The 17,494-nt window shown below is 44.4% G+C and overlaps 1 protein-coding gene across 2 annotated transcripts in view; it reads right to left on the bottom strand.

The window, feature by feature from the left end:
* The window catches only part of Pdzrn3 (PDZ domain containing ring finger 3), a 224,618-nt gene that overhangs the window by 16,609 nt on the left and 190,515 nt on the right, over positions 1-17,494 (bottom strand). For both annotated transcript variants that reach the window (XM_021165184.2, XM_085840210.1), the window contains 2 exons: positions 5,500-5,747; positions 2,494-2,581 (listed from right to left, as the gene is read on the bottom strand). In XM_021165184.2, coding sequence (XP_021020843.1) covers positions 2,494-2,581; positions 5,500-5,747 — 336 coding nt within the window. The remainder of the gene's footprint in view (positions 1-2,493; positions 2,582-5,499; positions 5,748-17,494) is intronic.

Raw genomic sequence — 17,494 nt, 5'->3', positions numbered from 1 at the left:
ATAATAGAATGTGATATTTTTCAATTAACTCAATAGAAGATAATGTATGGTATTTATGGCATTAGGCTCTTGGGCCCCTATAATATTTGGGGGAGCTGTGGATTTCTGTGGCAGTGTCAAAAGCACCAAGGTGGTTTGAATATGCTTGGCTCAGGGAAGAGCACAATTAGGAGGTGTGGCCTTGTTGGAGGAAGTGTGTTACTTTGGGGGTGGGATTTGAGACACTTGCTTCTCCTAGCTCCCTGGAAGACAGGCTTCTTCTGGTGGCTTTCAGATCAAGACATAGAACTCTCAGCTCCTCCTGCACCATGCCTGCCTGGATACTGCTATGCTTCTACTTTGGTGATAATGGACTGAACCTCTGAACTTGTATGCCAGGCCCAATGAAATGTCCTTGATAAGAGGTGCCTTGGTCTGGGGTTGTTTCACAGCAATGGAAACCCTAATTAAGACAAGCATTTAGGAAATGCAAAGGAGCTTTTGGGGGCAGCTCTTTTGTTGGGTGGTAGGCTATATTTAGTCACCCTACTTATCACTCTATTGTTGAGTATTGTCCTTGAGTAAGAAGTGGTGCTCTAACAACAACCATGGCCCTCTAACCTGAAAACCCTCAGGGTGCAGTAGTGGCAGACATACTGTGGCTGTAACCAACACCTCTCTAATTGGACTTAATACTCATTTAACAAGAGGATGATTAAGCTTGGCACTGGAAACCTAGCAAGTTACTCAGGGCTAATGGAGTCATGGATCCTGGAGAAGAACCTACAACTGCTACGGTACTCAAGCAACATAGTTCCCAACTTTATTTTAAACATTAGTTCTTATACCCAGAGAAGTATAGTCCTCATTCCTAATCAAGGAAACTCCTCTTTGCAACAGACAGCCCGTTACAGAAAACCATAACTAATCAAAATGCAGACTTGTATAGTCGAATCCCAACATACATTTACAATACAACTCCTGAACCGAAGCTAGAGTAGTATTGTGGGAAAAGGGATGGAAAGATTATAAGAGCCAGGGGAATAGGGAGTTTGCTATCAGACCTAATTTCCTACCAATTTCAGAAGTTATAGTCATTGTCTTAATTAAGAATTTTATTGCTGCAAAAAACCCCACCATGACAGAAAAGCAAGTTGGGAACGAAAGGGTTTATTGGGCTTATAATTTCTACATTGTAGGCTATCACTGAAGGAAGCCAAGCCAAGAACTCAAGCAGAGGAGGAACCTGGAGGTAGGAGCTGATGCAGAGGCCTTGGAGGGGTGCTATTGCTGGCTTGCTTCCCATGGCTTGCTCAGCTTGCTTTCTTATAGAACCCAGAACCACTAGTCTTAGTACAGTACCACCCACAATGAACTGGGCCCTCCCCGTCAATCAGTAGTTAAGAAAATGCATTATAGCCAGATCTCAGGGAGGTATTTTGTCAGTTAAGTTTCCCTCCTTTCAGCTAAGTCTACTTTGTGTGTCCAGCTGACATACAAACTAGCCAAAACTCCCATAAAGTCTCACCAACATGACTGCCAAACAGTGAACTCAACAAGGACAACAATAGATGTATGCTAAAGTGGAAGGAGACCTCATCCCTACACAGAGAGCTATACAGGCAATTAAGGATTGGGGAGAGTGGAAGAAATAACCTTCCACAGGGAAGAGCTCATGGATAGGTTATCTGATACCAAAAATCAGCCTATGAGGGTCACACCTACAAGTAACAGTATGCCAATCAAGCAGGTTGTATTTAGGAATACACACAATCACAGCCAATGAAAAGAGAGGCTACGTAAAAGAGAGCAAAGCGAAGTAGGAAAGGGAAGGGAAAATGATGAGGGTATATTATAATCTCAAACATAAAAGATATTTAAATAGTGGTGATCAAGGTAAGGAGGTTTATAGTACTTTTGGGGTGTGTATGTGTGTACTTGCCTGTGCATGTATGTATAGGGCCATATATACCATATGAAATCTTCTGTTATTTTCACTCACTTTATATTTTGAGAAAGGGTCTCTTTCCTGAACCCAGAGCTCACTGCTTCAGCTAAGCTGCCCAGCCAGTAAGCCTCCACGATCTACATGTCCCTGCTCTCGCAAATTCTAGGGTTATAAACACAAGTCACCCCATACCTGGCTTTTATGCAGGTCCTGGGGATGCAAACTCCAGCACTCATATAGCAAGCACTTGACCACTGAGCCACAGTCCCAGTTCCTAGGACCTCCTCTTGACAGTTTGCTTTGGGGACCTGACTGTTAGGCTTTGTCTTGAATTAATGTAAGGAGAAAGAAGCTGAACCCTGCATTTCAAGGGGTGGTGGTCGTGTGGATTACTAAAGGAGGTACAGATTTTGATAATTATCACTTATAAACTACATTTACATGTGTAGAGAACTCCAGTTTTTTATGAGCCCAACGGAGACTCCCTAAGAACAACAACAGCAACAGCAACAACAACAGCAACAGCAACAGCAACAGCAACAACAACAAGGAGTTGTGGCTCCTACCTCCAGCTCCAGCTCTTCTCTGTCCATGTCTTGATGGATGTCACCCATGTAGTCATTGGGATCATAGTATTCATGGGATGAGGGATGCCTGCGGAGAGACAGAAGGTCAAGGCCCCGATTTTTGGATAATCATGTTTTCTTATCCCCAGCCACTGTCAGTACAGGATCCCTTCTATATCTCTTTCCCTTTGGATACAGCTCTTAATACCTCCACCCCAGTACTGCTCACTGCTAATGTGAAACCATGTAAGCTCCTACACACAGGAACAGTATTTCTGGGGAGAGTCTGTTGCCTCCATCAGATCCTCAAAAATATTAGGAACTCAAAACCAAACCAAACCAAACCAACCAACCAAACAAACAAACAAAACATCAAAGAACCTACTATGCTGGCCACGCTTAACTTCCTTTGGGAAGAGTGAATGTGCAGGTTAAAGACAGGGCGGGCCTTGTTTCCTTCCCTAGCTCACCATCATGGATTTATCATGAGTTCATGCAATTGGTCTCTAGACAGAAGATGTGCCCATGTTGATTGCTGTTGTGTCTCAGTGTAGACTTTTAACCTTGATGGCGAAAGCTCATATGTGAGCAATGCTCAAGTGTGTGCTGGACTCTGAGACAAGTTTCAAGTGCCTTGCTAGAAATTGCTAAGCCATTTGCTGACACCGTGGATTTTCACATTTTTTTCTGCATTCATCTCCCGGTGAGAAATGTATTTGCCTCCACAGCTTAGCCTGCTCATGTGTATGATGTGTGTGTCCTCGCAGACATCCCTGCTCACAGGTATGTCCCCATCCTACCTGAAAAGCCAGGAATACACGTTTTTAGGCTGCCTCACATAAAACAATTTGAGCCCAGTATCTCCTGGAAATGATGTTAATGGAACCTAGAAACAAGGGCAATGGGGACTAAAACACATTTGGCCAGTAGCACTGGAGGAGCTTTGAATCTCACACCAGATGCTGACGAAAAGCTCCTGCCTCCAACAGCACTTGGCTCCAAAGTACCACACTTTTACAGGTCAAGCAGCAATCAAGGGGGCCCTGGCAGTCCCTCCCAGCCACTTAATTTTGAAACAACAGATAAGACATGGGTGGAAGGGCAGCCCTTCTGTTTCCAGACCAATCAGGCAAATATCTATGCCTGCACTTAAGGGGCTTTTAGACCTGAGGATCCCGCTGCAAGTTCTGGGCTTTCAGTCATCAACCTAATACCCCTGCCCATCCTCAGCAAACAGTCTTGCTGTTGTGTGACCTCTGGACTTTGTGACATTTCTCAAGTTCCCTCCAGGGGATAAGCCATGTCACGTTAGTTAGACTTAAGAGGAGATTAGGGGTTTGGTCTAAAAGGCCTGTCACTCTGACAGTTTACCATCTGAGAGTCACACATGGCCCTGAAGGGCTCATCAATAACACAAGCAGTTCTGGACTGTAGTGTCAAGTAACTGGTTTTAAGGCCATGCTCAGGGAGAGGACCAGATGCTTCCCAGGATCAACTGGGACAGTGCAGAGCGTCATGGCTGAGAGGCGAGATAGGGTAACCCTGCCTTCCCACCACTGTCTTAAGCTGAGCAAAAGCTCTGTCTACAGTCTGAGGCCAGTCTATAGGTAAATAATGGAACACTCACTCTATGGCTCTATAGGTAAATAAGGGGCCTCACTCCACACTGCTCGAGCAGGACCTCAGTTACAGCAGCCTGTCTCTATAGGCAAATAAGGGGGTGACAGTTCTTTGAGAGCTGGCAGCCTGTGTGAATGGTGAGTGTTACATGAAGGTCCTGTCTTCTCCCTTTTCATTCTGTCAGCTGCACGGGACTTCATTCCTGTCAACTGGGGAATTAGCCCCGGATGCAGATGACAGCTAACCACTAAACCCACAAGATGAAAGGCAAGCCTTTGTCCAGGATTTGACAGAACCATAGGAGATGTGTGGGTACCCCAGCTACTGGGTGACTAATAGAAATCCAACAGGTAAGGCCCAGAGGTTTCTCTGCAAGAGCAGAAAATCTCTTTGAAATAATGCATCCAGGCAATTACCTGAACTCAGATGGAGCTGAGATGGGGAAAGACAGGGGTACCTTGTGTCAGCTAAAGAGGCCGTGCCCTTAGATTGCATCGTTCCATGGCAAAAGCTAAATCTAGCCGGGCATCTTTAAGCCAGTGGTGTTGGCAGCTTTCTCACTTTTGACTTGTTCCTGAATTAACAACCACGGCCACCACGTCACTCAAGGCTTACCCAGTGACCAGCCACATGTTATTTCATTAAATTCTCCAACATTTCCATGAGACAGGTATAACTTGCATCTTTATCTTACTACAGCATAGAAAAACTAAGGCTGAATGCAATAAAGAAAAATGACACAGACTCCACAGTAGAAATTAGTTTGGGCATCATGTCTATGTGACCTAAAGTCTCCGAACTGATTCATGTCTTCCATAGAAGGTAGGATTATGTTGAAAGCCATTATTGAGGTGTTTGATCACAGCTACAATGCACCTGGTAAACGGCAGTAATTATTTATATGAGGCAGGCCTGGGTTTAGTGCATGGCTATGGGGTTGAAATGAGACCCAAGAAAGCAGAGTGCATAACCTCCAGGGCGCTTTCTACACTCAACAGTTTACTTTGTTGTCTATTTAAAATAACAATCAGCATTCCCTCCAGTGGTAACTAAGAAAAAAAAAAAACACTTCAAATTACCCTTTGCAGTGATTAAATTTTACTCCGATACAACTTTTACAACAGTTGTAAGTAATTTTGTTCTTAGAATATAATTTGAATAACTCTGCTCCAGGGTTATAATAAAGTCATTAATATGTCGGAGCAGTTTTGAGCAGGATTCGATTTATTGCCTCTATAAACAATAAAGTTAAACACAGGCAACTTGGAGGAAAATTATAAGCGGCATTCGTTTCTTTCTCCTCATAGAAAGGAGGAGGAAGGCAAACTTCCCGGAGTCCTTGTTGCCGTATGTAGCAAGCTAGTAAGTCACGGCTGGGATACCTACTCTTCAGGCAGCAGGTAGGGGTCCAGCACAGGTGGGCTGGGAGAAGACATCTTTGTCAGGGCCATGATGTGCTCAAAGGTGATGTCGGTTTGGGTGCCCGTGTCTACCAGCTGCGACTCTGAGGCAGGCGTGAACATCTTGGTTCGAGGCGTCCTCCTCAGCACCTGCACCACAATGGGCTCCTTGGCTGTCTTGAAAGCTTCTACAGCCTGGTCATGAGTTGCTCGGGATAAGTCTTTGCCGTTGACCTATTGAGACATAATTAGAACAGGGAGATTATCGTAAAGCAGGAACTGGAGAGATGCGTGCATGTTCTCAGGGCCTCTAGGAATCAGCGGCCACATGGATGGAGAATGTTGGGAGGACAGGCCACTTTCAGTGCTCTCCAGAGACGTGCTGGTGGGAAAAGAGGCTAGAGTAGAGGTATACAGATCTGGCATTAAATAAACCAAGCACACAGCCAGGATGCCCCAGCCTCCAACCACAATGTCTTTAATGCAATTTCACCACTTGCTAATCCTCCTCATGGAAGAAAAGAGCAGCCTCAGGCTCCAAGCCTTCATCAGGGAATGATAACTAACTAGAAATTAATTACATTGTTTTGTTTTTGTGGTGTGTAGTCTTCCCAGTTTGTGTCAAATCTTCCTTTTCCTTAAAAAGTCTACAGCAAATACCAAGCAAATAGCATAGACAGGCCATAGATAGATACACTATAAATGGAGAAAGAGTTCTAGCTGCTAAGGGCTGGGCAAAAAATAGCTAGCTGAAATTTCAGTTTTCTATTTTTCCAGTTTGTATAGCATGTTGCTAGACCTAGAGCCCCAGTGTCGGTCTTTACTGAATACCCACTGTCAGCTCACCATTCTAGAGACCTGAAAGGGGAAAGCTACACTTGTCTCTCTCCCTCCTTGTTCTGCTCTCAGCCCCAGGATGTCACATGTGGAACCAATGGGTATTGTCTGGCTGAGGTAAATAAGACACAGGGTCCAAGGCTTTCCCAATGGTACCAACAGTACTGATTTCCCAAAGCTAACACAAGATAAAACCCCAAGGGATCCTGTTTGAAGGGAATAAGCCAGAAAGTGACACAACAAGACAGCTGATGTCCTCTCCTGGCTACAGCACACCACCCCTGGGATATGCCCCGACACACACTAATTTTGAATGGGATCTGCACAATATATAAGTCTGTGCAGTGTATAGCTATATATGAACATCAGACCATTTGCCATAGGGAATGAACATGGGGTTTTCTTTTGCTTAACACAGCAGTGTTACAGTTTATAAAAGAACAAAGTTGTAGAGGCAAAAGAAATACACAGTGGAGCAGGAAGGAAGGGGACTTAGGCAGCAGCACAAGACATGTGTGTGTATGTCTTTACATACATACACACACACACACACACACACGCACACACACACACAGACTTGGATCTTAGAATTAGTGTAGTAGACAGACTGGCCAGCCCTTGCCCTGTGTTTGCTCTCCTCAGAGACTTCACACTGATCTCTCTTCCCATCAGATCAGGGAGACCTGTGCTGTGGTTCTGACTGACTGGCCTTAGCCCACCATTGTGGGAAACTTGAGGTTGGTTTATGTTTCAAAGGAGGTGTGAAATAGGGATGGCCCGTCTTGGATTCTGGGCAAGCCATTCTGCATGTGGTAGCATCTGAGGAGCATGTGGAAAAGGAGCAGGTAAGGTTAACTTAATCTAAGGACCATGGTGGAGAGGAAAAAACTGGGACAGTTATCCTTCTGGTGATATACTCCCTAGGCTTTACATTATTTGATTTGGATCTCAAATTTCCATAGTCCAAAACAACATAGCAGGTGTAAATATGCACAGACATATTGTAAAAGTAGACACATGCATTTTTTCCAATGCTTAGAACATTATTAACTATACAAAAAGGATTTGTGGAAATGAGTCCTTGAGGGCTGCATCTTCATCAGCTCATTTCTATTGAACGATGGATGGGGCGGAGCCTTTACTTATATGAATTCCACAAACCTGTATGAGAACCACCACATGAACCTTTTTATGGTACCCCAAAGGGATGCATGCAGTGCCTGTGCAGATCAGACTAAGTTTAGACTCCCCCATCCATGTCTTGATGGACTCAATGACACAAAGCATGGGAGTGAGGGTGAGGGTCTTTAGAATTTGGGCACCCAATCACATCTCTTCTACACAACTATGGAGAAAGAGAGTGGTCCAGAACTGTGTCTCAGAGATGCATGTCTTTCCATGACACATGAAAATGGCGTTACTGCTTATAGCTGGCTTTCACTGAAAGGGACTTCTGACACATGTGTGTAAGGATTCAGTAGCCTAGCACCATGTAGTTTCTCACCAAACACAGTTCAAGTTCACTCCTGAAAATGCCCAGTGACTTCCCCTCTTACAGCTAGGGATTAGGTGACCAGAGACAGAAGTGTGGGGTCAGGCCAAAACTAGATGAGTTTTGGGTCTATTTTCTCACCAGATGCAAATGACAATGTAATGCTCCTTTTTGTTATTATGATGTTTAAGATAATATACATAATAGTGTAACATGCCGATGTAAAAAAATGTATTAAGACACCAGTGCTGAAGGACAGCCTATACCACAGTAGTCCCTTTTCCAGGAGAAAATAATCCACAGACCGCATCACCAAGCTCCAGCCTGGTGAGGCTGCCTTGTGAGATTTGTTTACTGAAAGCCATCCAGCTTCCTGCCCATCTTGTGTTCCTAAGCTGACAATATACGCATAAATCTTTTCAAGCTTCAACTTGGGATTCTCAGGGGGTGGGAAGTGGGGGCTGTAACAGATAAATTTCCGAGGACTTGACCCCTGCCACACAAGCTTCTTGACAAGGTATTTTCAGGATCATTACATTCCTTTAAAAGACGATGAGACAAGGCAGGAGTTTACTATCCTAGACGATCCATTTTTGCAGCCAAATTTGTTTTGAATTACCTTGTGCACATAACACTTATTACACTGTCATCTCGCAATCACATCCCTAAGAGACTTAGTGAGGTGATGACTCTGGTGCATGCTGGCAGCCAACCGAGAATGACAACCTTTATTCTCGGGATTAGCATGGCATCTACATTACACACAACGGTGCTGATGATGGCTGTGATTAGGGAGGGGATGCACACATCCAGTGACGTTTGGCCCAGTCAAATTAAATATCATTAACTCGCCCAATTGAGCAGATTGCCTTTAAAACACTTTATGCAGCTCTAAAACCAAGTAAATGGAATGTTTTGGAACAAGAAATGCTGATCGCAAAGTTTATCTTTATTATAAATTAAATGCCTAAGTTATTCACCTAAGGCTCTGGCTGGGTTTCCCACCCCCAGCCCCCGGGGAATGAGGTACAATTATGGAGGAATCCAATCACTGAGTCTCGCTTTGAGGCAGACGGCACCACTGAAAATATGACATGACACTAAGAAACCTTAAAGAGGCCCTTTAGTGTAAGGTCTTTTGTGACAAGAGACAGTTATGCTGAGAGCACGGAAGGATTCCTTCTTGGATCCACGGAAGCCTGGATAAAGCCACTGACTGCTCTTGTAAAGTGGTACTTGTGGCTGTCATTTCTATAGTTGATCAGAAGACAAAACAAAATTGGTGGATAGTCCATTTGGGGCTGAAGTTCCCTGACAGCCTATCTATCTTTAGTCATCTGCTCAATCAGCCAGTCCTGGCTGGGGTTATTTGTCCCTTGGCTGTCTGAATGCCACCGGAAGCGTTTCTTGGGGAGCATAAAACACGAGCACATGGGAGCTACTTCAGAAATGGCCAGAAGACTGCATGGCAGATGGCATTTTACGAATACAGTTCTGGATTGGCTTGACTTGGCTCTAGAGCTCAGAGAGCCCAGAGACTTAGGGCAATTGCTTCCCCAACACAAAGACTACTACTGAAATACCACTGCCTGTTGCTGTCATATCTTGTCATCTCCAAATCCACGAGTGGGCCAGAGAGATGGCTCAGCATGTAAAAGTGCTAAGTGGGCAAGCCTCACGACCCAGGTTCAATCCCTGGTACCCATGTTTTGCCCCCCCCCCTCCTCCAAGCCAGATGTGGTACCATGCATCTGCAATCTAAGGACTCTGATGGTCAGAAGGGAGGGAAAGGGCAGAGAATGTCTTGCTTGGAGTACAGAGCAGAGCTGTAGAGGCAGGGAGACCCTGCTTTCCGAGATGGGAGGCGAGAAGCAGCTACTGCACGCCGTCCTCTCATCTCCACCCCTGTGGCACGGCAAGCCTGAGTCTGCATTACCACACAGCCACAAAGTGAGCAAACAGAGCTCAAAACCAAGGCCAGGCAGCTTCCAAAGGTTTCTATCACCGGAACATAACACCATGGAGACGTGCCGTACCCTCTTGAACTTAGAAAGTATCTATTTCGGAGGAACCACTGGGTTTCTTGGGATTAAACCTACCGCAGTCACCTCTTTTTCTATGGCACGTGGAAATGACCTCAGTGTAAAATGCTAATGTAGTTTTAAAACTGAACCACTATAAATTGTGCCCCTGGATAAAATCCAGCTTTTATAGGGATCATTTAATTAAATACAGAGGGCACTGATTCCATTTTTATAAAATATCACACCTCTGTTTTCAAACTAATTAAAACTTTGATTCCACTGAAGCAGGAGGCCATGATAAAATACATGGTGGGAGAGGGAAGGCTTTCAAGCCCTGGCTTAGGCTGGGAAAAAAAAATCAGGAAACTTCTGTGTGTCTTAATTTATTTCAAATTTATGATCTGCTCCAGGGCTCAAGGAAGAGAAGGCGACTGTTCTAAAATGTAGGTGTTATAGCAGTTAAGAAAAAATATGACTCTTGATGAACAAATGGTGCTTAAAGATCATGCTGCTGTGAATGGTTCTACTCTTCAAAGACACACACATGCACACACACACACACACACACACACACATGCACACATGTGCACACACACATTTCTAGACTACACTTATGTAGATCTGGGTTCCCGTGCAGTAACAACTTAAACCTACATAGGTAGCTTGGACTCTAACAGGCACCTCAGGGGTGTCCTTGGGAATTTCTAAATGTGGCTTTCAAATTTCCTCACCCGAGAAAACCCTACCTTCCTTCTTTCCAGTGTCCCCACCAATGAATTTGTGGCCCAGGTAATCTTTCTCTCATGTAATGTCGGTGATCAAACTCAGGACTGTGCATCGACCTGTCCATTCTCTGTTAGTGGATTATTTTCCTCTTTAGAGAAGTCTTCCCTGTGCCTCACTTAGGCACTGATCATTTTTAAAACATTTACCTTTTTCCTAAATAGGAATAAATCTGATTCTAGCCGCTGAATAGTAAATTAATGTATTTAAAAATAATAGATGTTAAAAGTCATACACACATAACTGAAAATATGTCTTAAATATTTAAAATCCCGCCTTCTCCAGTAACAGTCCTATTTTGATCTGATCTCATTTCTCTCTTTAGTATCTAGCCTTGATATCATTACCATAAAATCTCATTTAAATATGGCATCTGCATACCCACAGCAAACATTGGAGACCCTTATGGAAGAGTTGGGGAAAGGATTGAAGGCCTTGAAGAGGATAGGACCCCCACAGGAAGACCAACAATGTCAACTAACCTGGACCCCTGGGAGCTGTCAGAGACTGAGCCACCAACTGAAGAGTGAACATGGGCTGGATGCAGGCCCCTGGCACATATATAGCGGAGGACTGCCTTGTCCTGCCTCAGTGGGAGAAGAGACACCTAATCCAGCCGAGACTTGGTGAGCCAGGGTGGGGGATACCCAGAGGGACTTACCCTCTCAGAGGCTAAGGGGAAGGGGATGGGGATGGGGATGGGGCAGGGCCTCTGTGAGGGAGGACTGTGAGGGGGAGATCAGCATTTGGGATGTAAATAAAAAACTGGCATCTGCATGTCCATTGAACACAGCATGTTTGATGAGTGCACAACTTCACATTATTGGAAGGTGATACTTAAAGTGGCTGAGCAGTGTCTGCTAGACTAGTGCTGGGCCCTTGGGACAGGGCCCAGCTCCCTCCATTCTATGTGGATGCTCGAGGGACTCAGTGAGAAGCATCTGTGAGCTTCAAGTTGTATGGAGCCATTGCTCACTACAATCAAAACATCACAGGAGCACCCTCTGCTCTGGGGTGAAGAATGTGCGCTAGAAAGGAACTGGTGCGCTGGAAAGGATGAGGAGGCTCTGGCCATGCTCTCCTCCTGCTCCCGGGTTCTGAGCTGTCAGTGACAAGGTGAAGAAAGATGCTCTCAACTTCCCGGTGGAGATAAAAACACCACACCCTATGCTTTGCTGAACCCTTACTGCTTGGGGTGGAGGCTGAGCAGCCAACAGTGTGCTCTGTAAGAAGGAGAGCCAGGTAGCAGCCAGAGGCTGTAATCACTGAGAGGACAGAAGGGCGACAAGGTTTTCACTTTTGAGGTGCTAGCCACAAAGAAAAAGAAAACACCCAATCCCTACCTAAGCTATGGGAGGGCCCTGCTACTTAGTTACATATCTGGTCTTTGGGTTTTGAGGAGTCTTGCTACATTGCCCCAGCTGGCCTTTGATTCTTCCTGCACACACTGTCTTCCAAGTGCTGATGTCAGTTGCACTTTGCAGTGTTAAAAGTCAACACTATTGGCTTTCCATGAGGCTGTGAAAGCACACGTGGCTACACTGAGGGACTAGAGGCTGGTAGGTTCTGGAAGCATCAAACCCAAATTTTACAGCAACTGTTTCATTCTGTCATTTCATGGCTCTGGTGTAAACTCTGTTGCTTCAGAAATAGCTTACAAACACTTTTAGTTCATTAGCTTTTTTCCTCAGGAGCTGCTGAAGAGAAAATGTCTGCCCTCAAGCATCTAATCTCCCTCCCTGCCTCCCCCCTTCCCTCTATCTCTCTTCTCTTCTCTTCTCTTTCCCTTCTCCTATACCTCCCACCAACCCCCACCCCCCACCCCCACACACACATATACAGATTCTCTATCTTGTTGACAAGAGGACTTTTAAATGGTCTTTTTACATTTATGTCACCACAACGCTTTAAGTGTCAGGGAGGATCCTCATGGAGCCTCAGAAAGATGCATAAGGGTTATCATTGGACTAAAATCTATGGCCTCCCTTTGAGCTGTGGCGCCTGAGTACTTGGGATGGAAGGCAGTACCACTAAGGATATATATATATATATATATATATATATATCTCCTTGCATCAGCAAACCTTCTGATTGCTGTCCTCAGAACAATGACAAAAGCAACCTACTGTGACTCTAGTCCCTAGGGAAGGGAGCTGTGGAGGCAGGAGGTGCCTTGCTCACATCCGGGGTCAGGAAGCACTGACTGGGGAATTCTGTTGCTCACACAGCTTTTCCCCACTCCCGTGTTTATCGAGTCCCATACCCAAGCCCAGGCATGGTGCCATCCTTCTCCATTCAGGGTCAATCTTCCTTTATCACTTAATCCCTTCTGGAAAATCCCTCATTCACGGACCCAAACATGTACTTCCTTAATACTCTAGGCGATTCTTAATCTGAACAAGATGACCATCAAAATCACGTCTTCCTAATAAGACCCACCAAAGAGTAGACAGTAATAACAATCTTTGCATCGTGGATAAGGAAATAAAAACATGGTTAGCTAAGCAATTCCTATTATTGAATGTTATGTTTGATGAATGTTGATGTTTGATTTGTACCAGACACATTGTAACCTCTGAGTTGGTGGCTGGTAGGTTGCCATTTGACCTGAGTTCTAGGAGGTTGAGGTGTTCAGAGCGAAAGGTATGAGGGATAGGGGAAGCAATGTGGAGAGGGAAGGTTGACCTTAGATAACAAAACAAAATGCCCTGACGCTTGGGTGAAGAACAAAGACTCTTGTAAAGGACACAGTTTGTTTGTATGAGTCTTGGTTCACATGCCTGGGCTTGGCTCTGGGATCCAGTGGACCCAGTTGACTGACTTTTTCCACGAATCATCTCCATAATGGTGCCATGTTTAACAAGCGGTAGCTTTGGCTCTCCACTCTCATCCCAGGCCCTTCCTGCTCAATGACAGAGAAGCTGAAAGCAAGGGAATTGTGACACTGCCTGTCAGTGCGTTTCTTCCTGAGCTGTCACATCACATCTCAATGTGCATGTGTCCGACAAACAGCCTGCAGGTGTTTTATGAGCGCTTCTGATGGAACACCAATTAAAACGGTGCAGTTAGGACAAAAGTGATGTCAGTCATATGTTAATATGGGGGGGGGAGCAACATCACACATTTGGAAGTTCTTCAATCCTAAAGAGAGTAAGGGCCATAGAACAAATGTTAAAAAACGTTTATTGGATGTAACGACCTCAACTTCACAAATTTTCCTTATCGGGATAATGAAATTTCCTAGCTTGCTTTGCATAGCACAAAGGGAAGAGCAATGGCTACCAGGGGAAAGCGAAGCAAATGACAATCTGCCGGAAACTGATTTCCTGGCTCCTGGAGAGTTGGTTCTCCAAATTTTAGGGTAACCCAGACAACCAACAATTTTTGAGATATTTTTCTTCCTCCTTTGTGTTCCTTCAAAAGAAACAGAATTATAGGATGTAGCACTTGGTTTATAGCTAATTTTGGCTTTGCACAGCCAAAAGGTTCATCTCAGATGGCAAAACTTCCATCCTCTGGGAAAAAAAGCAGTTGTATTAAACCACACCTTTTGCAGATCACACCCACCTAGTGACACAGGACCCCAGATCACTTAAGAGCCCAGTGCCAGCCTAGAGATGGACTTCTGGAAGCTGAGGGAATAGACTGCCCCCTCTTCTCTTTTTCTAGAGTTGTCATCTTGTCTCTCCAACAACATTTTAGATAGACTATAATAATTATGTATTAAGGTAGGAATTTTAAATGTTCTCTGGACCAAACAAAGGTATCTACTGACAGACACCCTACCTTTTGTTTCTTTGAGTTAATAATGATGTTTAGCTCTTCTGAGCATCTTCTATGCACCACCCACTATGCACAAGTGCTTTATACACAGTGGCTCATTCATTTAGTTAATAGCCCATGATGTTGTAGCCCTAAAGGCAAGCAAAACCAGAAGTGGAAGCGCCCCAGAGAGTTTAGAGTCTGGTTGAAGAAGAGAGGCTGCAATGATTGTACTGGTGAAGAAGTGAGAAGGGGGCGGGGCAGAGGAGCAAGTGCTAGGTAGAACAAACTTCCATGAGCAAGAGATGCTGAGCAAAATTAGGCTAAGACAGATGTAAGGAGAAAGGGAATAGTTCAGACAGGGGTATAGTCACATTCAAAGCTCCAGTGGCAAGACACAGCAGGCTTATGAAGGCCACCTTGTGCACAGAAGGATTGGGATGGTGAAGTGAGGGCTGTTATGTATCGAGACTAAAAGCCTATTGAGGAAGGACCCTTAGGAGGTACACATGAGGTAGCCTTTTAAGATTTAGTCTTTACAGTGTGTACTGAAAGTATCTACTCTTAAATTTATAAATAAAATGAAGCAATAACTATAGTCATATCAACATGTCTACCACCTTTTCCCTATCTTTTAATCAAGTCTATTTAGTATTATACTTAAAATGTAAATTTGCCAAGAAAGTAGAGTTCAGAAACTTGTATTAGAACTTTTATTGTGGCATTCATTTGTTTTTATTCACTTTACATCCCACTCACTATCCTGGTAACTCCCTCCCATAATCCTTCCCCCTTCCCCCCTTTCTCCTCTGAGAGGGTGGGGGCCTCTGGGTGTTTCCCCATCCTGGCACAAGAAATCTCTGTGAGGCTAGGCTCATCCTCTCCCACTGAGGCCAGACAAGGCAGCCCAGCTGGAAGAACATATCCCACAGACAGGCAACAGCTTTTGGGATAGCTCTCACTCCAGTTGTTCAGGACCCAAATGAAGACCAAGCTGCACATCTGCTACATATGTGTGGGGAGGCCTAGGTCCAGCCTACTGTGGCATTCTTAATGGTCATTCACTGTTCAAAGCAGTGTTCATCACACTTGGTGATGCTCCGCATTTTCAGTGAGTACCACAGGGACTGTTACATTTATTTTTGTTTTCTCTCTCTCCCATCACCTTGTCCCAGGCAGAAACTGCAAGTTTGGAGCCTGTAGGTCACCCTTGTGCAGTCGTCATCAGAACAGTGGATCTATAGTTACAGCAATGGGATCATTATGGAGACTAGTGGTGGGTAGTGGGGAGGGGCACCATTTTGTTGCGTATGTAGCTGATGCACAAAGCGCAGAACTCCTGAGCCCTGCACAAATTATGTTTCTTTTTCTCTTTTCTTTCCTCTTTTCTCTTCTTTTCTCTTCTTTTCTTTTCTTTTCTCTCTTTCTTTCTTTCTTTTTTTAACTTCAATTTTAGTTCAACTTGGTGGGAAAATTTAGGCTGGAGGAGAAAATATTTACTTCTTTCGTCCTGTGTGAAAAACATTGCTGATTTTTTTGATCATTTCTCTGAGAATTTCATACATTGTGCTTTGATCATGCTTACTCCTCTCTCCCAACTCTCCATGATCTGTCCACACTTCTCTACCTGTTCTGATTTTCTCCTGTTCTAAAAGCTAGCCAAACATGATAGATAGCACATGCCTATAATCCCACAACATGGGAGCAGAAGGAGGAGGAGCAGCCATTCAGTCTTACTATCCAGTGAGCCTGAGGTCAGCTTAGACTATGGCAAACCCTGTCTCAAAACTGCAGCAATGATAACAAAACAGAAAACAAAATAAGAAAACCGCCAACTAATACTGACTCCAACAAAACCAAACCAAACCCTCCAATCTCTCAGCTCCAATATCATTTATAATACATATTAATACTCCATGCAGGGATTACACTAACCTGATGTATGTTTACTGGACCTCCAAAATATTCATATTTTTTGACACCCTTCCTCAAAAAGGGAGACAACTTTTATTATTAGAATATATAAACCCTAAGTCGTCTCCACTGAATTATGCAGGTACTGAATGGCCACCATGAGGAATTAAGTGTGGAATTCTGGGAAATATTGGCTTTGCGTGAAGAACCAATGGTAGTGAGTGGGGAAGACTGACTTTAAAGGCGGCAGGAAGATTTAGAACCATCATGAATCAAAAATAAAGTTAAGTTTGTACTTCTTTCTCCTAGATTTATAAATGTGGCTGGCAAACGGGACAAAAAGAATGATGGTGACATTCTTGGGTATTTATCACCTGTAAAGTAGGAAATAAAACGCCTTGCCCTCTCAACTTTGCAGTTGCTGAAGGGCTTTAAAGAATGGTCACATTATAATAATTGATTCTTGCTTTTTTTGTGATTAGACCTTGAGAACGAGAATGGCAAAAATAATTCCATATCTTAGCAGCCGAGAATGTCAGGGATGCAGGGATGGTGACGTGTTTGTTGAATGAGGTAGAAATTAAAAAAAAAAATTAAGACTTCTTGTAGACAGAGCAAACTGATTTAAAAGCACTCCAAGATCCATGAGGTGCATGCCAGGTGATTAAATGCTAGGAACAGATCCTTATAGCGAACAAGATCAACGCTGGACAATTGCTCCGAATTCTGATTTTGTGCAGCTGTGTGTGTGTCTGTGTGTGTGTCTGTGTGTGTGTGTGTGAGAGAGAGAGAGACAGAGAGACAGAGAGAGAGACAGACAGAGAGAAACACACACAGATACAGAGAGGCATACACACAGACAATGTCACACACGGACAGAGAGAGAGACAGAGATACAGATACAGAGAGAGAGAGAGAGAGAGAGAGAGAGAGAGAGAGAGAGAGAGAGACAGAGACAGAGACAGAGAGACAGAGACAGAGACAGAGAGAGAGACCGAGAGAGAGACTACAGTCCGTGAGAGCAGCAAGGATCCTAGCATCTCTGCCTCCCCAGAGCCTGGATTACAGACATTGCTCCTGTGCCTTTCAGCATTGATGCTACTGATCTGAACTCAAGTCCTCACACTTGAGTAGCAAGCACTGTTACCCCTGAGCCACTCCCACTAGCC

The sequence above is a fragment of the Mus caroli genome, unplaced genomic scaffold (assembly GCF_978045245.1).
Source record: "Mus caroli unplaced genomic scaffold, Mus_caroli_1 scaffold_7, whole genome shotgun sequence".
NCBI lineage: Eukaryota > Metazoa > Chordata > Mammalia > Rodentia > Muridae > Mus > Mus caroli.
The sequence above is the reverse complement of the archived record's forward strand: the minus strand, read 5'-3'. Positions and strand labels throughout refer to the sequence as shown.